General features: G+C 42.3%; 1 protein-coding gene across 4 annotated transcripts in view; it reads right to left on the reverse strand.

Moving 5' to 3' along the window:
* Window positions 1-438: 438 nt before the first annotated feature.
* AMOT (angiomotin) overlaps window positions 439-26,466 on the reverse strand; it is a 61,355-nt gene continuing 35,327 nt past the window's right edge. For all 4 annotated transcript variants that reach the window (XM_075513211.1, XM_075513213.1, XM_075513210.1 and 1 more), the window contains 10 exons: window positions 25,094-25,547; window positions 23,133-23,277; window positions 21,634-21,726; window positions 18,827-18,972; window positions 8,112-8,261; window positions 6,094-6,284; window positions 3,695-3,817; window positions 2,782-3,014; window positions 1,699-1,923; window positions 439-648 (listed from right to left, as the gene is read on the reverse strand). In XM_075513211.1, coding sequence (XP_075369326.1) covers window positions 548-648; window positions 1,699-1,923; window positions 2,782-3,014; window positions 3,695-3,817; window positions 6,094-6,284; window positions 8,112-8,261; window positions 18,827-18,972; window positions 21,634-21,726; window positions 23,133-23,277; window positions 25,094-25,547 — 1,861 coding nt within the window. In that variant the 3' untranslated portion in view covers window positions 439-547. The remainder of the gene's footprint in view (window positions 649-1,698; window positions 1,924-2,781; window positions 3,015-3,694; window positions 3,818-6,093; window positions 6,285-8,111; window positions 8,262-18,826; window positions 18,973-21,633; window positions 21,727-23,132; window positions 23,278-25,093; window positions 25,548-26,466) is intronic.

Genomic DNA, 26,466 nt, shown 5'->3' on the forward strand with positions numbered 1-26,466 from the left:
TTTCCAGCGTATGAATGTGAAATACCTATTCTGAGTTCTTACACTGAGTGTAAAGAGAAATCTCCCTTGATCACAGCTCAAATTTATAAAAGTTTCTCAGAACACCTGTATTCTAAAACCACTAAATGATGCTCACAACTAAGTCCCTGGTTCTGATCATTATAAGGCCGCTCTGCTCACCTCACTGCGTTCAAGCTAGACATTTAACCAACAGCTGTGAGAGTAGGTACTTCTGTTTAAGAGACTTTAAAAATACTGAAATGAAGTATCAGATGTAGTGCAGCTAAAGTTCTTGGTTTTTCTCCAGATGTTACCAGATCCAGTATTTAAAAAATAAAGGGGGAAACTTTCAAAGAACAAGTGTTATGGGTTTTTTATAATTTAGAACAAATTATAAATTAACCTGTCCATACTTTTGAGACATAATATACAAGAGCAAACAGCTGAGTGTTCTTTTATTACTCAGGTACTACAATTTTTTCCCAATAAAAATGTCTTTTAAAAATTTCTTGCTACTGTATCCCAGCTCAGATCCTGGTACAGCCTTTCAGATGAGGTATTCTACCATCTCTCCATCTGGGAGGTCCTGCCCCATGGTCTGAACGGGGGCTTTTCTTTCAAGAGTGCTGGAGTGGAAGAGTGGCCCATCTATGTGATGAGGAAAAACAAGAGACAGACAATCAAAGCTGTAATTTCAATGAGGTTAGAAAAATGACATTAACATTTTAGAGGTCATCTTCTATCACTGGCCAAAAGACAGCTAACAACTCCTTATTTAGTCTAAAAAATTCAATTCTTCATGTACGTAGCCAGACAAATAAAGATATTTTATCAAATTCCCTTTGGGTATCTCCCACTGATGCACAATGGCATATAAAACTGGAGTGACTGCATTTAAACCAATGCAGTCAGTGTAGACTTTCACCACAAAACCTGTTCCCCTGTCTCCCTCGATACCCATTAAATAGCATAGCATAGGCAAGATGCACAGCAGACCAGCCAAATTCACTCTTCCATAAAGAACAACATAATTGTAATGTGTCTGTAAGTAGAAGAGGCAAGGTTGTGTAATCTGCATTGATTTGGCAGAGTGGGCTGGAAAATGAGCAGCTCTTGCCAGCTCGGAGCTCTGTGGGAAGCAAATTCAGCTTTTGTGACAGTCACTGTCAACTGGATCTACTTGTGCCAACGCTGAAGTCGGTCCTGCAACTGGGACAGTACAGTAATGAGACAGCTTTATCACGATAGTTACCTTCCTTCCTTTTCCTCCCCCTTATCTGAGTCCACTTTGCTTTGAATACCCACTAAAATGCAATGGCCAGTTTCTACAGCCCATTTTCATACGCTGTTTAAACCCCACACACTACTCACAATTTACTTCAGAGTAGATGCTGACTCAGAGACTATCCTGGGGTTTGCATACACCTGCTCCAATTCTTAAATCTTGCTGTACCTCTCTACCCAGTGTGTCCATACTTATGCTATCACTCTTGAGGCTTTTTTTCCTTCAGAGCATTTGAGACAACGAAAACCCTCAGAATACTGTCAAGGCTTGCCTCTGAAACCCATCTGTCCTGACAAAAACTACATGCAGTTTTCCTGAATGGAAAAAGGGACGGCAGGGCCTGCCCCCCAGAGCAGAACTGATGGCGAGTCAGTGGCAGGGGCCCCTCTGGGAGAGCAGCTGAGCTTTGTTACCTGTTTTGTCTGCACTGTAGGCCAGGTTGGTACTGGGGAGTCGTCCTGGTGTGGGAGCTGCAGTGGAAGGTGCAGCTTTGCTTTGTTCGTTTCCCCGGTCAGTCTGGGTGCTGCAGTCTCTGCTGCCTGTTTTCGAGTGGGCTGACAGCAACGGTGTGGAAGGAAGGACAGGAGAGGGGGTGGAGGGAATGGATTCGGAGCGATATTCTGTTCCCAGCAGAACACCTTTGTGGAAAAAGGGAAGGAAATTTCACAATCCCAGAAAACTAACTAGTATCAGTTCTGCATCCCTCTGTAGTACTTGCTCTAGGATCTCGAAAGCACTCTGTGCTTCAGCAGACAGCACTAATTTACCTTTCTATAGCACCTTTCACTACTGGGTACTGAAGTACCCAAAGGATAGCAGTATCCTCATGTTGCTGCATGCAAAGATACACAAGTGGGCACTAACACCTTACTTCCCTGTCTCTAAGCAGTGGCCCATCTATGGCAGGGTAAATCTGCACACTCTGAAATCAGCTGCAACAGTTTCTCATTTACATTTCAGAGTCTTTTAGTCTCATAGGGAGGGCCTTTGGGCCTAACTTCCCCCCAGAAAAAAAAAAAATCATCTAAGATTTGCTTTGTTACAACTCATTTTCTCTGAACAATGGTGTTGAGCTATTCCAGACAGGAGTCATATTAGTGCAGGCACAACACTACAGGATAGCAATCCTGATCAGTATCTCTGCTCCTATTCAAGGAGACTTTACACCTTCAGACAGCTGTAACAACCCAGCTGAAAGCAAGCGCTTGGGAACTCTGAAAACTATAGCTTAAATATCCCTAAAGTCAGGTACCAAATGGGGAATAAAGGCTTACACATTTTAATGACAGAGCCTGGACATCAGAAGTCACTATTTCTGGAAAGTGATTAAAACAAGCAGTTATTCCAAATGTGTCCCATCTTGCTTGCAGTCAGCTTTACTGCACGCTAGGCCAGCTGATCCGTCTGTCCAACACACTTTCTTCCTTCTGCTGCTCCTGCCTCCCCTCTAAGCAGTGATTTGTGTTCCTGAATTGCTACTGTTATTTAAAAATTACCTAGGCTGCCTTTCCAGCTCTTGTCCTCCCTCTTCTCCTCCAGGATGGGAGTGCTGCTCAGCGTTGACGAGTGGGACAGCAAGCCCGAGCCAGCGTTCGATATCGACATCAGTGACTTGGCGGGTCTCATTGACGATAGCTGGTCTGTCTTACCAGGCTCCTTCCGGGAGCGCTGCTGGAGGACTTTGATCATGGCATCCTTCTCAATGATCTGAGCATGCAGAGTCTTAATCCTTTTTGAGAAGTACAAAGAAGAACAATGTACTTGTACTCCTGCCTCCTTGGACTGAGGCCCCAGTGCCCCCATGGCTGTAACTAGGACTCCCTTAGGCATTGGGGAGGCAGAGAGAGGATGCCAGTGATCTTATTGCCCTGAATACTGGCTGCTCACTGGCCCACCAGAGCAGATCATGCATGAGACTTCCTGTATACATGCATGAGAGAACGGCACTGAGATACCCACCCACCTTTGGCTACTGGAAGCTGCTCTAAACAGCCATGGAAGGGGCTTTGAGACAAAGGTGAGAGTTATGGGCAGGACATGAGACCAACAGAAAGAAGAGGATTAACACACTTTGGGGAGTCTGCACTGGACCTAGGCCCAGGGAAAACAGTTCTGTGAGACTGTTATGAGGTGGCTGGAGCCTGGGGTCTGATGAAGATGCCCTGAAGAGAGAAGAGGAACAGGCTAGATGCAAAAAATCTAACACAAGACTTTTTTGCATTAGCCCTCAGTATCAAGACAGGTTTTGGATTGCTATGTAGATACTTCCTTGGCCAAATGAGCATCTGGCATCCTACATCGTTGCTATTGGTGAAGACACAAGAATTTCTCGTTCTGAGGCGCCTACCCAGTCAATTAATTTAAAATCCCTGTCCTAAAGAAGCCAGATAGGACCAAACTGCATTTTACCTTCCCTCCATGTCGAGACACCTCCTGTTGGCAAGCAGGATCTCTTCCTCCTCCTTCTGAATGCGAGCTTCCAGCGATGTGTCATAGCTAGGGTTAGGCGAGTGGCTGATCACTGTCGTGTCCCTGAGAACAAGCAGTAGAGCAGATGAAGGACCAGCTAAGTTTGCTGCTTTCCTCCTAGCACCACAAAATTGTTGCTCAAAAGTAACAAACAAGAATATCCACTTTTTTTGAGTTTAGGCTGGCTCAGTGTCTTCCAAAAATCCAACTCCCAGTCCTAATGAAAGAAGGATTACAAAAATATGCAAGTCATTACAACAATAACTCAATCTACTGTCCATCTCCGGCCAGTCTATGATCTAACTTGATTCACTGTACTATTGTAAACTTATCGATGAGGCAAATCCAAACACATGGGGAGGGGGAAGGATGGTATAGAACACTCTGCACTTTTCTTCAATTGAAACGGTGCAAACTTCACTTCAGATATAAAGCTTTTTCCCTTCCCCTTCCAACAGTATCATACAGGGAATCTGAGTATCAAAGGGAACTAGGCATGGAAGTTTCTTAAGCAATCCTAAGCAGCTTGGTCCAAAAATCTTGGAGTGGGCTGGAAACAGTTTTAGACTGATTCCATATAGCGCCTGATGTTAACACTGTGATAGTTGTTCAGTCCACTAACCAAACATAACGAGTACTTCATTCTACTTGTTGCTGTTCAGTCAGAACAAAGCCACTGTGCTACGCTCTGTATCACTGTATGACTCATAACATTAAGAGCATGTTACTCACATAGCTATGCATTAACATAATTAGAAAAAAACAAACACACAAAAAAATTTGGAGTTACCAAGAGCTCCAATTCATTGCAATAAGAAATCTGTTCTCTCAGACCCAGCAGGTCTAAGAACTGTCTGGTAAATGTACCTTTAACTCTGCAAAAGTTCAGATCAGGAACAACAAAGCACCAATGTGAAGTGCGTAAGAAGGTCATTCATCAAAGAAACCTAACCTGACCCAGATTCCTGCCCATGCTGTAAAGCATCCTTCCTGCAACCTCAACTTACTAAGGGATGCTATTTTCCACTATCAAAGAAAAGGGAAAGAAATTTGTGCACAGTGTAGATGAGGTTGCCACTGAAATTAGTGGAATCCCTCACAGCCTGTATTTTTGAAGGAGATACCATAGGTGCCAACTGCATATAAACTTGCAGAAGTATTGACACTAATGGAATACTCTCTTTTAGGGGAGAAGCAGCTAGAAGGAAATGGAAAAACAGAGGTTGGCTCTTTCCTGACTGGAAGGCATTCTTGTCCATTTAACAAAACCTGAACAGGCCTAACACATCCCCTCTCATTCCATGATAAACAATAGACCAGACCCCTACTTATCAGCGCATGCTGAAAATATAACACGGCCTCTAAGGACAAGCAGTAGCAAGAGCCTGTAGAGAATCTCTGGGGAGGCAGAAAAGAGTGCACAAGAAGAATCAATACCCTAAAATAACAGCCTGCTTCTGGAGCAAGATAAGATAAGTCTTTAAACGCTAACACAGCAGATCTGCAACTTTACCCCTGTAATTCTAGTATGATCTTACAAGCTAGGAAGCCAGTTACGATAACATCCCTATTTGAATCTGGTTCATGAAACAATCTAAAATAAAATCTGCTGTCAAGAACCAGAAACCAGTGAGCAATGAAATTCTGTGTAAGCAATACCTAACACTAAAGAGTTGCACTCCAATAAAAGCTCTTGTTTACCAACTAGCTGAAGGACTTGGGCCTACTTAAAGCCGTAAGAAATGTTTCTGTACAGTTGTCTTGGAATGTGAGCTTATTACCAAATTTCAGACACCCTTCCCTTCCCACCCCCACAAGCAGTGCTCTCCATACACAGCAGAATGTTTTGAGCAGAATTTCCTAGTAGATGTTTCTGGTTAGTAACCATGTTGAGGACAATACCACAAAGTAATTTGCAAAAACATTCTGGAGAACAAGTAAGCCATTCAGGGTGAATGATGTGAATCACCAAGCTTACCCCATCTCACATGACTTCAGCAAGGACTGATTCCTGTTTGAAAAAATAAAAAACCAAAACCCTTCTCATACACCTACTTTTGAATCAACAGCTTCTAGGAATGGCTCAGAACAATTCTAGTCTGGAAAATTGCTCCTGCATGTGAGGAATCTTCCCCTGGAAACACGTTTCTAGTTGTTGGCAGTTGCACAGCTCCCAGGAAAAGCAGCCAAGCTCCACTTGCATGCAGAAGTCTAAGAAGCCGTTCAGACCACAAGGCGAGGTATCATGGGAGGGTGGTATGACAACATTCCTTGGTGGGAAATATGACATTCAATTGGAAAAAGAAAATAATCCCTGTACTATGAAAGGTCTCATTTACCTCTGAGCAGCCACAGTTGCAGCTGCATCCAAAGCAAACTGTCTCATCACACTCTCCTCCAGGTATTTCTGTTCCCACTTGGTCATGTCAGCTTCCAGAGCGAGAATCCTTTCTTCCTTCTCGCGCAGGAGTTCCATAAGCGCCGTGGCGTTGTACTCCGAGACGTTGGCAGCCTGAGATGTACCCTGACGCTGATTTCCAAAAGAAAAAAAAAAAAAAAAAAAAAAAGACTCAGGATGCATCTGTAAGACTGTCCTGGTTGGTGTGTTTGCTTTTTGTCTGAAGGACAGAGGCTGGTCCAGAGCAGCACTGGCTTGACGCAAGAACCCCCCAGAGTGAAATGCAGTGGCCTATGCCATGTTGGGCAAACTAGGTGATGGTAATGGTCTCCTTTAGAGCTCAGTCTGAAACATCTGCAGGGGCAGTTCAGCCTCACTCTGTCAAAGCCAGGAAACAAGATCATATAATGCAAGAAAGGCTCCTTCTGTTTTCCAAATGTTGAAGCTCAAAAGTCATAAAACATCAAGTGCTGCTCCCAAGAAACACAGCTTAACTCACAGCACCCATGCTAGAGTGCTTCCTGGTGCCATTCCAGAGCTGGTCAATACTAACAAGCAAATACCTGAGCTGGCAAATACCCCTCCAAAGGCCTTTTTCCATGTGCAAAGCACCACAGGTGCATCCAAGAGCTAGATCATGCTATTCAGGTCTGATGTCTACAGCTCATCCATAATGCCTCAAGTAACACAGACTTACTTCCAACACTGTTCCAGCAAAACACTAACTAGTAGACAAGTGTTATCACGCCTTTAAAAAAAATACATCCAAAATATTTTTAAAGGATTTGGTTATTAAATCAATAAGATCAGTATATACCTGTGGATTAAGTAGCTGGGGATTTAAAATAATTCAGTTCTAAAGCAAGATTTGGAAGACAGGCAGTGTTCCCTTTCAAAACAAGAAAGAGTGGAGATTTGTTGAGCTAATAGTTCAATGGATAAAATGCATAGTTTTATGTGGAAGTCTCATCTGGGATTGGCAGGATATTTGACTTAAAAATAATTTTAAAAAAAGTTTAAAAGAAAAGAAATTGGGCAGACAAGCTATTTTATGTTCAGCTCAGAATTCTTAACCATGACAAGGAAAGCTATTTTTTTGTGTTGACTCAGGCTCAATGTCAAAAATTGTGGGGTTCAGAGTACCTAATCTTCCAAATGTAACACAGAAAAGTTTATCAAATTACTGTAACTCCTACTAAAACCAATACAAAAATACAAGTAAGATTTAAATATCCATTCCTGTGCAGAGGTGGAAGTTGGGGGATAAACATAACCTGAAACTAAATGCGATTTAGAACACAGGCCTGCATCCTACTTCCAGTAAAATTTACAAACCTGACAGTTCACCTACATTTTGACATAGGTTGAAATAAAACTAAAACTTCACATCCAATTCGTAACACACTGCACAAGCTACTTCTCATTCATTCTTTTCACTGCAAAAGACTCACGTTACAATCGTAAGAATATACTCTACATGAAGCTCCCATCCCTTTCCATCAACTGCATTTATAGAATTGGTTTTGCTGTTCTGGTTTTGTTTGGTTTTTTAAATGCAAAAGCTTTTTGAAGGGCCCCTTTTCAGGCCAGTTGTTAATGAATTTTATATAAAATCCCAAACTGTGAACAATATTTTTAAAATAATTTAAAAGTAAATATAACCAGGTTACTTAAAGATAGAACCCCATCTAGCTATATGGCTATGTCTGAATCTTGCCACGTGATGGATCCCCTATTGCTCTCTTATCTAAATTTTCTGGTTGGAATGGAAGAATTAAATCAAGGAAAAACAATACAACGGCCAGCAAATCCATGATTCTAGCTACCAAAAGAAAAATGTGTTAATTTTACAAGATGGAAAACTTGTAAAACTTACACTGCCCTTCTTCTATGTATGGTGTAGGGTATAGTGTACAATCCTACAAGAAACCTAGTATGGGCCAGGGAAACAGCGGGTACCTGCTGCATCCGGAGAGATTCCAGTTCTCTCTCGAGCCGGGTCCGCAGCCTATGTTCCAGCTGTTCCCGTTTCTCACATGCTGCCTGCAGCTGAACCAAGGCCTGCTGCATCTTCTCCACCTTCTCAACATAGACCTGCTTCTTTTTGAGCTGAAACAAAGGAAGAAAATGCAACATAAGTTAAATAATGAGAACAAGTGAGTGAACTTCTGGCTTTGTACCCACTGCAGAGCACAGAAACACCAGCCGGGAAGAACGTGTCCAGATGACTGCTGTCAGTGTGCCTCAGGCTCCTATTCTGGGTTTGACACACAGGATGTTACAGGTCTTTCCCATCTCTGCTTTCCTGCTAGGTATATTTGTTCTTTTTATCCTCAGCGACCCCATGGTAATGATGGAGAAACTGAGGTACTTATCTGTTGCAAATGATTGAGAGCAGCGACGGGCTAAAAAGGGCATCTGGGTTCATAATAGAGAGTGTTTAAGTGACTTGACACATGTTACCAAGGTAACTGTAGCAAAGACAGTATTTAGAGCTCATCCACAAGTTGGGAACACTTTTCAGTGCAATATTGAAAATTGCTGGCAGTGTTTTTATGAGGTTAAGCAGAAACTGAAGCAAAACTTGCAGGATCCTATTCCAGTCCCGTAACAATAAAATAATGAATAGGATCAAAGCATACACTAGACATGGCCTGTGCTCTCTCCACACTGCAGCCAGGTTTATTCTAGCAGTCTGGACATTCATCTCTGTCATCTTGGCGCAGTGTGACCTGAGAGGTCCTGCTCCGTTCCTTGCCCCTGCCCTTCCGTCCTCCTCCATTGCTCATCCTGCAAACCAAGCTGCTACCCTGCCTCACGATAAGCAATGAAAACTACCATGCTGAGACCCCCAATAACTGTCTTAGTACAGTTAATCCACAGTTCAGGCAGAATAAAACCAAACTAAAATATGAATTAAAAAAAAGAATAAAACACAGCCAGGGCCCAGCTCTGTTCTAATATATATAATACTGCACACCTATGGACATAATTTTCTGTTAAGGAAAAAACTAACAACCACAATTAGCTGGCCTTCTGCGGCAAATCTGGGGCATTGCTTTTTTAGCTATGATTGTCATAAACCCTGAAATACAAAAATAGCAGGAAGAAGGCAACTTTTCCCAACAGTCAGAGCCAAAGTCTAGAGAAGTACCACAATGCAAAACACAGACTCCCTTATGTGAGTTCAAAGAGCTACTCTACAGCTTCATGGAAGAAAGGTCCACTGAGGGATATTAAAGACAAAAGACACCACTTTTGGCTCAGGAAGTCCTCTTGGAAGCGGAAAGTATTCTGGGAAAGTATCACTCTTTGTTGGCCACATTCTCATAGGGTTCCCTAGGAATCTGCTGTAAGTTTCGGCGGAGACAGGATACTAGGCTTGCTGGGCTTTGATCTGAACAACACGAGCCGTTCTTACATCGCACCTTCTTTCCAAAAAGGTCTTATCTTGTGTTTCTTCAAAATTTTCCTTTTTCACACTCCTGTTCCTTGAGGCAATCCAGAGACTGCAATGTGAATAGCAGAGAGAGAAAAATCTCCAAACACTATTAATCCCAGACATGGTATCCTTTTCTTCTCTTCATAAAGTCAGCAGGCATCTAATCTCACAGCATGAATGTTGCTGCCCTAGAGGATTTTCCCCAAACAAGTATTTTATAATAAAAGTTACAATAAATAGTGAGTAATCCAGCCAAAGGCCTTCCCACCAGTGCACGTACAGTAGAAAAGTATTTTTATTCTTTGATTGCTCAAGATTTCAAGCTTGTTTGGAATGGGAGGGACAAGAACATTTTAATACAACTTAATATTCCACTGCTGCTCTGCAGAAAATCAATAAAAATGTTATACTTAATAGATCTTTTTATTCCAGATCATAATGCTTAATAACACCAATTTAAGCTTTCTCAGACTCCAATAAAGTGTGTATTAATGCACTAGTTTTACACTGAGATTAACAGCAGCTCATAGTAGTCATGTAACTAGCCAAAAATTATAAACTATGAGTCAGTAACAGAAGCTAGAAATGGAGAGCACCCAGTATCTTGGTTTTGTATATGAGCTTACTGACCTGGACAAGAGTAAGGAACAACCTAATAAATTCGCTAACAGTGAAATATCATGCATCGAGCTGAAGAATAATCTCTTGAAAAATCAGCTCTCCTCCCCCACTCTTCTATATCAGAAATTAAGGAAGGAAGGACGGACATTTGGTCTCTTATTACCTACCACAAAGCATTTAAATTTCTGAAAAGTTTTTTAACACACAGATATAATTCTCCTTGCAAAAGGTAGTCGCTGACAACATTTTACTAGTTTCATAAATAATAAACCTGAGTATGCATATGTGCCGATTAACATTTTGGCCTGCATTCAAAGAATACCAAGAACCCAGCCAAAAAAGAATTAGGAAACAGAAATTCCACTGAAACGTTCACTTTGAAAGTGCTCCCATCAGCCGAACCTGCAGGTGAAATGTTGCAACACAAGCCGTTGCCCAACTTACCAGCACTGCCTGCACATGCCTAACTCATGCACCAGACCTAAAGTACAGGCACGGCTTGTTCAGTGGCTTTTCATAAAGACAGCTTTTTTTTCCCCTTCACAAAATACATTTCATTTTCCAGCATCAGGAAGAATTAGGAATGTTAGAAAATTTGGGGTTTGTGTGTGTATTTTTTTTAATGTCTTAAAACCAGAATTAATTCAGGAATCCCTCAAATAATTTTCAGGCTTTTGGATCACAGATGTTCAGTAAGCTTTAAAGGCACGTATGTGCTCCAGACGACTCAGCTTTCCTAATGTGTCTTTTGACACAATTATCCTTTCTATATGAGACTGTTTCATTTCATGCACCCGCTGCACTCAGTCAACTCACTGCATATTCTGGCTGTGTCACTCATTTCCAGCTCTGCCATCTCCGCTACTGCAAGTATTTGTGAGGAACAATTTACCTTTCTGTGAACCAGGATTCTCCAGGAGTGGTAGTAGTGAAGTCTAATTTTTTTTTTTTTTTTTTTTTAAATCTTTCTGACTTGATCTGTCCTCTCAATGTAAAGAGGATCAGGAATAATTCTCCCAAGCATAGAGGGATTTCATTACCATAAATTGAGACTATGGTCGTGTTTTCCTAAGACAGGAATTGGAAACAGAGTTTCCCGAGTATTGCCAGGGTGCTGCAGACATAAGTGAGATGGAAGGAAGAAAAAAAAAAAAGGCAACATGCTGAGGCTTGTTCTTGGTCATCTGCCATGGATTCCCCACCCTCTCTCTTCCAGCAAAGAACCAAAACTGGCTGCTCAGTGCCAACGGCCACAGTAACATCTACCACGGGGGAGATGGCATCAAAGGACACTGGAATTCTGTTCTCTGCAACAGGCCTTGCAGTGAACACGTGCTCTAGAGAAGAGTTCATTCCTGAAGCTTTACACGGATGCAGTCACTCCCTTTGGTGTATAATTTTAAATAAATTTGACAAGATAGTAATTTTCCTTTTGATGGTACTGCATTTAACTAAGAAGCAAGCTCATGCTCACATAATGTATTGTAACTGTTTTGCCTTGAAGGGTGCTCTGAAAATGCAGAGCATTTTACTCATAATAATATCTTTATTATAACACCTCTTTAAGACGGTAAGATCTCAAATAACCTCAGTGCATGTCTGGAAGCACAGCAGAGCACTTCAGCATGACTGTATCCCTTCCCAGCATTTCCTACAGCACATGGCACAACTTTAATCATGTTGCTGATCCCTGACTGCTTTGGAAAATGTCCTAACCAGGTATCAGAGATCAGGCTTTAACTCTATCAACAAAATTTTCTACTTAAACTATTTTAAACAAGAGCAGTCACTCTCCAGTTCACTTCCACTATGATGTTTACGTAAATTCTGCAACAGGTCTGAGGACAAGAAAAATAAAGAAGGCAAGGACTGGCTTGAGACTCTGCAGAAATCTAGTACACGAAAGTGCGAATTGATGCAGGGAATACCCCTGAAAGACTCCCTGGCCTCCTGATCAAGTATTTCTGTCTTCATTTTATTTCCTCTATCCCTTGTCAAGGGATTGATTGCTTTCTGTAGTTGATAGCCAGCTGGGAGAAGCAGAATACGCTTGGGATTCAGAGGTTTCATTGCTCACAAGAGTCTGGCTGACCTGAAGAGCAATCTGTTTCCAAGTTAGTCAGAAAGATTTACTGCCTGAAAAAGTCTGCACACCAATATCCCTGAACTGCAGGGCTTCCAGCAATGAAAAATGAATCAACTACTCTAAACATAAAGGAATTAAATGATTAAACAAATTCACTAAACCTAGAAAACCAAAACTACTCCTCACAATCTTTTTGCAGAAGAAAAGACTTCCTAAGACAACGTAATGCCTGGCAGCAGGCAACCTGCAGGCTTCTCTGCTACAGAGAGCATTTGCATGGTCTAAAATCAATGGCCAAGGACAAAGCGTTCCTGTCAGAAATAGGAACATTTGATTATTACTACAACTGCCCAGCAGAAAAGGGATTAACATTCTAAAAGCCAAACAAATCCTGTTCCTTCATTTGATTTAGGCTTCTCAGCAAAGTCTTTGACAAACCACGCAACCTCTTTCAGGGATCCCCCGTCCTTGCAGAAGAAAAGCTCTGAAGAGGGCATGGAGGTTTCATGCACACAGCACAGGGAGCATGGGCATAGAGGAATGAGGAATTTTCACTGTCAAGTCACTAGAAGCAAGGGAGGTAGAGGCTGCAACATCCTCCGGACTCTGCAGGACAAACGCAGTCCTGGACGTAGCAGGTGAGGGGGAAGGAAGGATCTTCTTTTGTAAAGAGATTCATCGCTTCCAGATGCGTTACTCAGCAAAGAGTTTTTCTGGGGAAGAACAGAAGACTTCCTGCATAGCTAGCAATGATTCAGAAACCCTCCCAGGCATTTTGACAAACCCAGCCATCACCCTCTTCATCTTGGACAGCTCCTATTTCAGCAAATTGGTAACACTCGTCAGCATCTGCTTGTCTCCCACCCACTATTTCTGATGTCTTCAAAGTCCTTTGTTTAATATATTCAGGGTGTTTTCATTACATTCTGGGTTTATCCTAAAGCTGAATCCATTCAGATGCAGCTGAAAATGTGTTTTCCCACAAGAATTTGCCTGCTATGGCAGAAATGTAGTTTAAAAAAAAAAAAAAAAAGACAGCAAGCACGTTTAAACCACCTCTCCCTCTTGCAGTTGGAATATATTCCTCTAGGATGCCTTTGAACCCTCAGTTTGTTTGAATTCAGGCCCAATAAGGCACCACTGGCCTCAGCAAGAACTCATGCTGAAGCAATTTGGTAACACTATCCTCTTGCTAGGGAATAGTGTTTGTTGCATGGGAATGTCATAATGCCGTCTCTCCGTTTGTGTTAAAATAAGTTATAACTCTCAAAGCCACCTCTGGAAAATTACTAACAGGCAGAATATGAGAGGTAGCGACACGGCAATAAAAAGCCAGTTCTGCATTGTTACAAGAATGCACGTCATTAAAGACACACACACATACTAGTTACAGGGAAGAGAGGGATTTTTCTCTCCTCTCCACCCCACCCATCCATGAACTATAAGCCATGCAAAAAGTGTCCCCTTTAAAAGCATCTCTGTCCTGAAAGGAGTAGTTATGTAGCTCTGAGAGTCTAAGCATTTAAGTGAGACAAAGCTGTGGAGACTAGGAATATCTTTTTATCGACCCAGAGAAGTGACTGGAAAAAACCAGACAAGCCTTCAAGCACACAAACTCTCCTTTGGGTCTCGTCCCTACAAGCCAGAGCTCTGTTCTGAAAGTATCTCAGACGCAGCATATAAAGTACAATAGATGTCATTTGGAAAGGAACGTTTCTACGTTTCCCCACTGACAGAACCCTCAGTGTTATCGGAAATAGTGCGCTATTTCTCTCCACAGTAGCTGAGTGGGAAATTAATATATCATAGCTCTGATATCTGGTTTATGTTGAATTCTGATGGCTGAAAGATCTTGTAGCTTCTAAATACAAGCCACTTCTAAAAAGATATTTCACTCAAACTTCTTCCCTTCCCCCAGCCCCCAATTTGCACCCATTAGAGAGGATGCCTACTTCTCTTTCCATTGCAAGGTGTGTGCATGAGGATGGCAAAGAGTATGTATTTATATCTCCTTAGTGGTAGTCACTGTTTTTCAAAGCTGTCTCCTTAAGGCACTCATTAAAACAGTGGCTTGTAAAGTGGTGGAGCAAAGGAGTACAAGTTACACTACTATAAAAAAAACCCACAAACTTTTTTTAAGTTGAAGTGTGGTCTTCCACGGTATGAGTTAACCAGGGTAAGCAGAAATGACCAAGTTCAATAAAACTTCTGGAAATTCCTTTTTTTTTTTTTTTTTAAGAAGTGTAAGAACAGTAGCAATTGTACCCTCTACATTTGTACCAACTACACAGCAGTTGTGGTTAGATAAAGTATTTGGCATCAAACTCCCTCCTGCAATATTACAAGCCTGGTAAGGACTCACAATAAGCCAGCGTTTACCCAGAGTCTCAGGCTGGTCAGGACGGTCCTTTCTGTAAACCCAGCAATTCTGCCTTTGGCCCAGAGCAAAGCGACGTTTAACCATCTGCTCTGTTTGCTAAAGGCTCTCCAGGTGTATGCTAGCAGATGTTGGTGAAAGCGTGGTAACACGACTATTTTAAAAGCTCACACATAGAGGCCATCTGTGACTATCTACCAGCTACCCACCTGCTGCACACTGCAGCCATTCAAATGTTTACATCAAAATTGAGACCATCATGGCAATCTGTGCTCCAAAATGAGAATTTTTCATTGCTTTAGCTGCAAATATTATCACTAACAATTTCTGACTGTGATTTATGTTTTTAAGACAATATGCATTTTACCTCAAATGTATTCAGTTTATCTCAGATTTATTGCATGTAAAGAAAATAATCTGAAGTTCAAAAACCAGACTAATACTTCACTAGAAACAATTTTAATAAGCTGATGACTTATGCACAACTGTGGAACATCTACTAAAGGGAAGAATGAAAATGGAGAAGTGAAAATAGGGGTTAATTACTGGGTATCTTTATGTATAGTAGAGAAGTAGTAAAGTTTAAATATTACATATAAAACATATACATACCTAGCAAGTCTGTTTGTAGACATATTTAAGTTTGTTTTAAATACTCATGATCACTCACCCTTTTTAGCACTTTGCAGAAATAAACTCCACACTATCGAAAACTTTAACGGCAGCTTGTTCTAAATTTGAAGAGTCATTTCACCCCTGCTAACAGACCAGGGAAAGTATTCTGCAAATGTCTATATTTGCTTCCAACTCCTTCAAACTATACTTTGGTATCTCCAAGATCATTCCTTTCTCCACCCCAATTAGCATCCCTTTATCTCTTCCCTCCCTCTAACTTGGATGCTAAAATGCAATATATATAAAAGCTCTCAAAGCTCCATAGGAGTAGACAAGTATCTACATTTTACAGATGGGTGGTTTTGCCCAAACTGGCAATTCAGGCAAAGGATTTTAAAAAGAGTATGGAAGTTCCAATTTCAATGCAACATTTAAATTCAGCTATAGTGATATATGGTTTATAGCTCTCATTAGAACGGAAATATTCTTTTTATGAAGGGTCTGGTGAATATAAGGTAGGGTAACTCTGCTTAATAGGAAGTCAAAACGGAAGGGGGGGGGGGGGGGGAGCTGAAAACTTACATTACAGGATGCAACAACTGAAATATGCACACCCCCCTCAGGCCCTGAGCCAGAGCGGCTGCCAAACCTTAGCATAAGAAACTCCACCCTCTTCTGCAGGACTAGTTTGGAAATTCCTGACAATTACAGGGACTAGTAACTCAGATTAAGCTGGCAGGAATAAAAGAAGTGATTGACAAATTGTTCATATATCTTAGTCACTGTATGTCACTAACTCAGGCTGACATTTACAGTCCCTTCTAAATGGTGCCCTGAGCACTGAACAGCTTGCTTGGCTGTCTTTCGGAAAGTTACCAAACAGCTTGGGGATTTGAGAAGTTCGCACAATTTAATACTAATGAGGCAACAAATGCCTTATAATCCTAAGTATTTCATTAAAAAGTGATTTGGGAAACATGCAAAAGTGACTCTTTACCCCTTCTGTTTCCCCTTATTCCCCCTCACCTCTAGGAAAAAGCAGAGTTAATTCCTGCTCCCTCACTGAGACGCTTCCATATTTATCTACAACAGGAAGGGTGGCACTTCCTGCGCACCCTGGGATTCGAGCAAAGGTTGGATGCAAATGACCACAAGCCCTCATGCAGTCAAGACCAGGGCATTTCACTCTATATCAGCATATGTGTGTTTTTTAAGCTATCATGCAATCTAGCTCAGAGTTACTTACCTATTTTACTATTCTGCCTAGGCAGAAATACTTTGCAACAGCACTGAACCCAATTCTTCTAGGAAAATGAGAGAGGTCTTTTGAAAAGAAAACATACAATTATTATTATCTCTAAAGGCTTCAACTTTACTGTGAGGGAGCCAATATTAGTGCCTACACAGAGGTTCAACCTAGCCAAGTGCTGTGTGTGCTGACTGATCACAGCACCTCTATACACGTTGACTCCAAGCATGTGAACAGCTCCAAGGAAGCCACAAGATGTCCTATGTACTTAAAATTAGTCATACATCAGACTTCTAGTGTAATAAGGTGCTGAAATCTCAATGAAAGCCAAAGAGCTCCAATACATTGCAGGATCAAATGACAGAATAGTTTTAGAGCCAAAGAGAATCATGTCATGTTTAAATTACCCTACGACCTAATGCTCCTTGTCCCCCTGAGCAACAAAGGTGCAAGTCAGCCTTGCCAGGAGATGCTGCAATTTTAGTGAAAATAATGGACTTGTCAACTGCGTGCAAGGCTGAATGCGGCCAGCGATACTTAAGCATTCCTCTGACTCTGTTCTATTTTTATTATTATAATTTGTATTGCACAGAACCTGATTTCCCAGTGATGGACCCCAATCTGGCGATGCTAAGTGCTGTACAAATGAAAGCTCCCTGCCCTCAAAGCTCACAGCCTGAGTCTGGGACCAGAGACAAAAGGCAGAAACACACACGTAGAGCAGGCCAAGTAGAGAGTCTCTGGGTTAGCATGAACTGTGGCCTAGCCCCTGCCAATCACGTTGTGAGTATCGCAGCAAGGGATGCTTCAAAGTGGCCTTGCCAGTGTTTGCAGTGAAGGTGAGAACAGTCCAGGAGAAAGCACAGAAGCGCTTGTTTTGGGGTGCAGAGGAAGGGGTGCTTGGAAACCGAGGACAAAGGTAGAAGACATCCTCTCAGCAACAAGGGGAGAAGAGAAACAGGGTTGGGTAAACCATGAGGGGCTTGGAAAGCAAAGAGGAACTGCTTCCATTTGATGTGGTGGAGAAAAGAAAGTGAGGTGGAGCACTGGGGAGAAAGGCTAATAAGGTATGATGGCAGGTAACCGTGCAACAACACCCTGAATAAGCAGAGCAGATCCAGGAGGGGACAGATTGAGAGACGGCTTCCATGAAACTGAAGAGATTAAAAGAAAGGTACTGCAAGGGGCAAAAATTAAGAACACCAGGGAAAGAAACAAGGGAAGGTTAAGGGGAAGGGCGACTGACGCAAATACAGAGCTTAAAGAAGAGCAGGCTAAAATTAAAAAGAAGGCAGCTACATCTGTACCTGGGAGAGGAGGAAGGCAGGCAACATAAGACAGGAGGATGTTCACTTTGTATTTGATCATTCCTCCTCTCTTTGCACAATGGGATCCTGAATGGAGAGAGGAGTAGAAGGAGACAAGGGGAGGGTTTGAGGAATGTCTCTGAAGACAGCAAGATGCAGGTGAATATAGGCACTGTGCTCACCTGAGGGTGATGGTGAGTGCTAGTAGGCAGGAAGATGGCAGAACTGAAGGAGGAGAGAACAAATCTACAGTGGAGGAAGTGTGCTTGGTCATGAGATTTCCTCCAGAGGCTCTCTATGGAGGAAGAGTAGGAGTAAAGGAAGCAGAGGCTGGGAGTGGGAAACGGAGCCTTTGAGAGGAAAGGAGTAGGCGGGAGGAAAGAGGACGTACACTATGACGCAGAAGGGCAGTGAGGTGAGAGCCATGTGTGAGTGGCAGGGACAAGGCTACAAAAGAAACTGCTGTGAAAGCTGCCCAGCTAAGCAGCTCAAATGCATTATCCCCTCTTGGGAGGAAAGGGAGAGAAAACAACCAAGGTCATGCCCAGCTTATTATGAACGCTGGGCACATACAGTGATCTGCACTGTGCACCACGATACTCTGGTGTAAGTGGAACACCTGGCAAGGGGACAAGCTGCATTCATTTGATATTAGTTAAAAGTCCATCCAGATCTGAATTTCTGCCAAGTTCAGGAGGTTGCCAGGGCTGGGATTTCAGTTCCAGCCCACTTTTATCAGTCGAAACAAAAAGAAAACGAAACATGGCTGCTTAGACGAAAGCACTTCCAAGGAAATACAGATTTGTGGCTTATCTGTGCACAGTTCAGTGGCTTAGCTAACCAAGACAAAGCTAAGCTGGTATAAAGAGCTTTGAAGGAAGCAGATTTCCTCATAATTTGCACAAGACAAACTCATTCCCACAGTCACTTTTACTGGAACCCAAGCTACCCTAATTTCTCTCTCCCAGCATCCTTACCTCCTCCTCCAGTTTCACCACCTTGGCCTGAGCATTGTTCAAGGCTTGGTCTCGGATCTCGATGTGTCTTCGTTGGTCCTCGTTGGTGGAGCGTGCAGCAGCCAGCTCTATTTCCAGTTTCTCTTTTTCCCGCTGTGTTTCCTTGTCTATCACAACAAAGTGAGAGTTATCAATAGACAGCACTCATCTCTACTCAGCTTTCAGAAGTCTTTCACTCCAGAGGTGAAGGAAAGATTGTACTGGAACTTCTCACAAGAGAGAGAATGCAAATCTAGTGCTAAGGGGGGGAAAAAAAGTACATGGCTTTCAAGGAAGAGAAGGACTTGTAACCCTGCAAAACAAGCATGGTACCTTCAAGTAACAATGTGCCACAATGCTAGTGAGAAGGAATAGAATGTGCATCACTCAGTACAGTTAGGTAATTTGCTCTGATTATGCAGATGGTTAGTGAAATTTGGCACCTCTTTACCTCTGAGCTTTCAGCGGTGGAAAATGAACTGGGTAATTTTAATATCCCAGGCTGGGGAGAGGAGATGGCAGACTTCTGTGCCTGAAAAACTTGTGCTCCTTTTTTTCACACTGACCCCACAAACAGGAAGGCTGTTCTGCCTGGGGCAGCTGTCCTCCTTCTCAAAGTAACACCCAGTTGTCCCATTTTGCTGGCAGTACCATCAGAGGAGTCAGAAAACAAGTGAGCAATGAGAATGCCTCGGTCTTCCTCTACTGCCCTTAAAAATGACCCTCTGGGCTAGAACTGAGGCACATGAATCTGTTCTGTCACTGCTCAAAGCAGACCTGCAGTTCAAGAAAGCCTTTTGCCCAGCACTGAGAGTTCATGTCTGATGCTCTAAAGCCACCCCAAGCACAGCAGCTGGTCCTTTTGCTGCTGCTCTCCAGAAAGAGCTGGATCTAGTGGGAGTGGCTATGCTGTGTGTTTCAGGAACAGGGCAACTGCCTTCATAAAAAAATAAATAGGATAAAATAATCGGGGACTGGAGAAATTACCACACAGGGGTGTAAAGCAAAGCCACAACACAGAGCTGATGTCCTCTGTATATGTTGTCATTCCCAGCTCAAGCCAACCAGCTACAATGATAACATTAACACACTTGCTGGATACATAACCACAGAATACTCCCTGGAGTGATCTACACCCAGCACTGATGACACCAGAGAAACTGCATTCCAGAAACTAACATCCCACGACAAAGGAATGAGGACAAGGAGTGGAAGGCTTGAAAAACAGGAACTAGATCCTGGGTGTTAGCACAGACTGCATATGGAGTGCACAGGCCCGTTTGTGCAAGCATGTGCATAACTATATTTACAGGACCACAATTATTCCCTTTCTTCTGCCAGCAGAGAGCCAGGAGCAAAGCTTTAGCAACACGGAGCAGCTAAAGATTCCCTTCTGCTAGGGAATCAACGCAGCCCACACACAGGTTGCAAAACAAACCTGTCCACCAACAGCACCCAGAACTCTGCAGAGCAAACCTTGACACCAACTCAGAGCTAGCCTGTGACATAAGACACAAGGACAAAGGCTAATGTCACCACTTGCCTATTCTTTTCCCCATCTCTCCAGTCCCAGTATTTCTCCTCCACCCAGGAAATGAGTTGCTGACAGTATCAGCATGCTAAAATGTATTGGAGAAAATGGGCAGAGATGAGACAGGGTGGCATTATGCCAGCAGGTATCAATCAGTGCCAGCAGTCGGTCTGTTAATCTGTAAGTGCTTGCAGTGAGGCTTTTGGAGACTTTGTTCCAGACTTTTCCCCAAATGGGTACTGCTTCACTTGACAAGTGCCTACAGCACCCCTAGAAATGCTGGGACTGACAAAACATAGCACTATGGTTTCCATGTTCATCCATAGGGAGAAACTGAACGTAAGGCCTCACCTCTCTGGGTGAACCTATGAACCTCAAAGTCCACCCAACAAGTCTGAATGCGAGACTAAACTCACAGACTTTCCACTTCCACCAGGAGTTTTGAATTCACACCCTGACAGCCATCTGCTTGCAACATAAGCCACAAGGAATAAGCTAATGACAACGCAAGAGAGGGATACCAGCATTTGTCAGAGTAGAAGCAGTGTGTTACACCACAGAAAATCTCTATTTCGCAATTTTATTGCATTACCTTTTTATATAACAATTGGAGAAAAGTGAGCATTGTCAGAAGGGTGGAGTACACTATTGGGATGAGAGAAAAGTTGGCTCACCGCCGCTGGCCTCAAGACATTTCAGTACAAAGGAAAAGCAGCATTTCACATCCGTCATTTTGGTTTGCCTTGTGATAAATCCACTGCTGTGGACAGAATTCATGATCCTTACCCAGCCCACCATACTGCCTGCAGTGTTCATCCCCTTTATTTTTGCTGAACTGGATAGGGCAGTGGCAAATTAAAGAAGAAAGAGACAGGAGACCTACCAGGTTCCAGTATCACTGGCCTTAACGCATGCCAGGACTCTTGTCAGCCTGGAAAGGTTTAATTCCAAAGCTTTCAGGGGACAAAATAAGTGGACAAATTATCCTGTACGTTATGGGGTAAACACTAATTTTACAGTTTAACTGCCAACCACATTTGCTCCAAAATCTCTAATAAATGCCATCAGATGGACTTTACATACTGACAGAAAAGGAATGCTTGAATCCTTTCTCCACTGCCAGTTTTGAACTGTCACTGCCCTGATTTCCATCTCGGTAGAAAACCAACAGATCTGAACTAAGCTAATGTGCTGCATTGTTATCCTTCCCAGGATGATCGGAGCATTTCTACTGACCCATAATGACTGTGTAACTCACTTTGTGCAAAGAGTTGAGAGATGGTTTTTCGATTGTCTTCAGACCCCTCAAATTCCTTCTCCGCAAGCTGCTTGTTGGCTGTCTCCATACGTTCTGCAAAATTTTTCAACAAAAGGAACACTAAATAATTAAAAACTTTCAAGCATTAAGTCACGTCTGCTCAGGACGTTTCCAATGCAAGCTAGGGGAATGGATCTCCTAATTCTACACAGCCAAAAGTAAAAAGCCTATCAGAAGCTGGCACTCACTTCTGAAATGTTTCTAATTATGTTCTTGAGAAAATATTCTCAATGAGACAAAACAGGTTAAATAAAGTTCCAAATAAATTACTTTAAACAATTATAACACATAAGAAGTTTATTTTTTCAATTTTGACAAATGTTAAGACACCTTATTTTTTCCACCCAAATAAACCTCACCATGCAATCAAAAGATTCCTTTATAATTCTCCACTAAATCTTAATAGTTAGAAGATTAAATCACTGTTGTCCAATTACCTGACTTTAGGGAAAACTGTAAAACCCTAAGGACAGCTTAACAGTTCTGCTGCTGCATGCTGTTAGAAATTTATATCAGTCTATGAAAATAAGAATGAAATGTTTATGCTGTGTTTTATTATGAATAAGATTATTTAATGCAGGCCTTTGTGTACTGTCCTTCTCGATAGCACTGGGCACTGTATGGCCTTACTTTTTGGATGCAAAACAATTTCTAGGAACACAGTCTTAGTAAGAGACTAGGGGCAGTGAGAGCAGATGACATGTAGGACAATCAGAAGGTTTTAGCAAAAAAATGAAACTTACAGTTTAAAAGACTGATTGTGCACCTTTAAACATCTCAAATTGCAGATGTTTTTTGCCTTTCAAACTAATGCTTAAACTTTGACCCATGTTAAGGTCAAATACCATTCAACATCACTCTCCACTGCCAGCCATCATACTGCCTCAGCCTCTTAGCAAGAACCAGACACTAATAACATCTCACTCTGGAAAAGGAAGGGAGATCCAAAAAACCAGATGCCTACATTGATAAGGAATGACAAGACCTTCAGGAAGAACAGACAGTCTGCAGTTTGTATGTCAGTGCAAAAGGGTCACTGGACAGGAAATAAAGTGAACATGCCTGGTGTGGGATTAGGCAGTCAGCAAAACGTCTTTCCATTTGTATAAACTGAACAAATTGTACAATTTGTGTCTAGGATATAAGACAAGAGAGAATTCCAGGCCTGCATCTGGTTTATGGTATTTGGATTATCACATGTTTCTTCTCAATGAGAAACAGGCTGGAAATGAGAGACTACAGCACTCTCCTAAACCTGTCTTTTCTGTACTCCTAGCCAACACTTCAGATCTCAGACTACTGAATATACCTGAGTATCCTGTCATATTCTAGTTGTGTCAACGGACACCGTGAATTCTGCAGCAAAATACTGTCCTGCCAAGTAAGTACAACAATTTAAAAAAAAACGAAACGGAAGAACAGAAGTTTTCTTCATTCACCTCTTAGATCCCTGTTGAAATCATGAAGCCTACGAATTTCTCCTTCCAGCTTGTTTCTCATGGCCTTTTCCAGGGCATCCCGCTTAGAAGATGATTTCTCCAGGTTTTTGTATGCCTCTGAAACTTGCTGAATTTCTGTTTCCAGCTGCAGTGGAAGTGAAAACAAGCACTTACTATTTTATGACTAACAATTCTTTTCATTCAGTCTCAGAAAGGAGATTACTTTCTCTCCAGTTTTCGTTATTGAAAGAAACCTACAGCTATACGTTAAGTAAACTGACAGTGTTTCAGGTTTGTGATGGATCTTTTTGTATAAAGAATACCAATGGTTGAAAAGAAGATCTGGACTCTCCTGCTAGACTCCTAAACAGAGCATAGATATAGCAAATCGAAGAAGTGCAGATGTCATCTATTTTTTTCTAAGACTGGGCCAGTTTGGCACTACTGTTAGTTTGGGGAAAAAGCATTTATATAAATAGCTAACGCGATATCAAGTTGAGTAAGTAAAATATAACAAGAAAGGCAGACAAAACTATGCTAAAAAAACGCTAGCGGCAGATCTTGTATTACTGATGAGCTCTGCAGATCTGTAATTGTTATGGTCCAAAATTCACAATAAAACCTCCTGATACTCTATGTTTACACTTCAACAACTTAGTTGTGCTTTTAAATATTCAATTTACTAAATGAGGGGAGGGAAACACTTGCAGTAAAATATGTTTTATCCTTCCTTCTAGCCTTCAGCGTAAAGCTTCTCTGATCACCCAGAGCAGAAGGAGATTCACTTCTAACTCTCCTTACCAGGCATGGTTTTGCATTGCTATGGAAGTATGGATCCATGTAATAGCAAACCTCATCAGCACTGTCTACAGCAAGTGATCAACAGGAGGGTGGAGGGAAGTGCATTTTTATCCTTCTTTCATTATCAGGAAGCTGTCAAACATTTCTCTAAAGTATTTCCTGTCCAGGAACGTTCCAAAAAAAATACAACAAAACGAACATATGTCCCTGGAAAGAGGTAACATAGGGAATAAATGAGTGTGGAAAGCCACGCTGGTCATCTGAACTCAAGCAAGTGTTTTAAGCAGCCACACATTTTTATGGCCCTGGAGACTGCTCAGTGCAAACAGCACAGCAAGGCCCACAAAATCCTACATTGCAAGTAGCATCAGCCTTTTCACAGCTGCAAGGCAAAAGCAAAGCTGACCTGCCGGACAGCTTTAAACCATTGGTCATCAAGAAGTTATTTCTATGAGGCTGCAATGAAAATACCTCTACACATGCACATTAATGATGGCTCTCACTGGGACATTCTTTTGAAAACATCTTAGCATCACTTACTCTGCTTGTTTCATAAAGCCAAAGGTGGCAAATAGCTCAATCCAAAACAAGATACTAAGTTTTCATGGAAGTTGTGTGGTATTGAGGGAGTGACAAAGGAAGACTTAGTTGCAGTCCTGCAGTCCAAATGTCTTTAATGTAGCCATAGCAGCAGTACTCGTCTTGCACACTGTCCTGCCAACCAGTTTCATAGCAATGTCCCCTGTTGTCTCCTCGAGTGACTACGGTCTCATGTCATTCCAAACAGGCCCTTCCTGCAGTCTCTAAAGTCTTTTAGACCGAGGGGAAAATGAAGCCTGCTGCTATCCTGGATGTAAGAACACTAGCTTTAATTTAACCAAGCAAGCCAAGCAGTCAGCCTCTTCAAGACAGCTGATGAGGATGCTCTTTTGAGCACAGTCAATCAGCTGTTAGAATAAAACTGAAGGCAGAATTCTATCTTCTGACAAAGTTAAGCTGCTGCCCAAAGGGACAGGCTACAGACTAATCAATCTGCATATAAAAGACTCTAAAGTAGATAATCAATCCCTTAAGCAAGGAATGTAACAGTTGCAGATTAGATGATTCAATTATGGACAATACTAGACACAGGAGAGTGCCTGATATCCAAAACCACCCACCTTCTGCAGCCGCGCTACTTTCTCATAACACCCATCCAGCTCCTGTCGTAGAGACCGGTTCTCTTCTGACAGGATTTCCACCATCTGCTGGGCCCTGGAAACTATGGCAAAAGGATCTACTTGCATCTGCTGATATGGGGAAGGTATCTGCTGAGCCCGGGACATCACTGAATAGGAATCGCCTTGCTGCTGCTGCGGGCCTAGGAAGGGCTGGCATAGTCGGTACAAATCTCCCTGATGGACTTGGTTTGACAAGAATGGCTGCTGGGTCCGTGGCAGAATGCCAGGATCTCCCTGGCTTGGAGTCAGAGGTTGCTGATGCTGGGAAGGGGACAGCCTGGATGGTGGAGGAGACTGAAGCAAAGTCAAAGATCCCAGGGATGTCAAGGAAGAAGTTGGGCTGTGGTGGTGAGGTGGCCTCTGTTGTAACTGCAGCTGCACATCTGGGTTCTGCCTGGAAAACAGAGAGCAGAAGCTCCATCAAAGTCATGCAGAATATGGTGCAATAACCCAGTGACAAGGCATGGGATGACCTGTGTAACTCCTATGCACAGGTCTTCCCACACAAAAGACGCATATGTGAGGTTTTCCTCATTTGTATAAGTTTGTTTTTAAAAAATGCTTCAAAATCAAATAATTATCAGAAAATATATTCTAAGTGCATGAAGGTCCTTCCTCTTGAGTTTATTTCGTACAGAAACACTAAGAAAAACTCCATCACAACTACTGACCAAAATTATTTTTATAACTTTTTTCCACACTTTGTGGATAAAACGGCTAAACTGAGGACTGTTAGGAATGGGCTCTCTTGTTCTGTCCTGAAATGTGCCATCTCTCATGGAGAAAACAATGAATTTTCTTCTGCAATTCAGGATACAGAGTTAAAGGGATTGGCTAAGCTCTATGTTAGTATGCCAGCACCACTGATTCGAGCTTTCTGAAATATCAGCCAACAAGCTGCAGCCTGGTCAAACAAGACAGTTAAAGGATCTCAAAACCAACCTAAGAGTCAGAAGCAGCCTTTTGATTCAGAACCACCCTTGGTCATATGCAGTAGGTATGTTTACTGTTCCTAACAATAACCTCTATAGGATATCAAAGGCAGATCTAGCAATCTATAACATGCTTGAGTCTATGACAGAGCTAACTCCAAGCTACACCAGCTCGCATTTCCCAGGCGCTGGAGACTCCCAGCTCAATTTCTGCTGCATTAGCCAAGTAAGAAACCTCTCTTAGAAGACTGTGTGGATTTACTGTGCTTAGATGACCTCAGGAGGCAGGTTTTGCTTCCTCCTCCAAAGACATTCAACCTTTAACTTCTCAGGATGTTCTTTATTCTAACAGTTGAAGGCACTCCCTCTCCATGCTGCAGC

This window comes from Mycteria americana, chromosome 10 (assembly GCF_035582795.1).
Source record: "Mycteria americana isolate JAX WOST 10 ecotype Jacksonville Zoo and Gardens chromosome 10, USCA_MyAme_1.0, whole genome shotgun sequence".
NCBI classification, from domain to species: Eukaryota; Metazoa; Chordata; class Aves; order Ciconiiformes; family Ciconiidae; genus Mycteria; species Mycteria americana.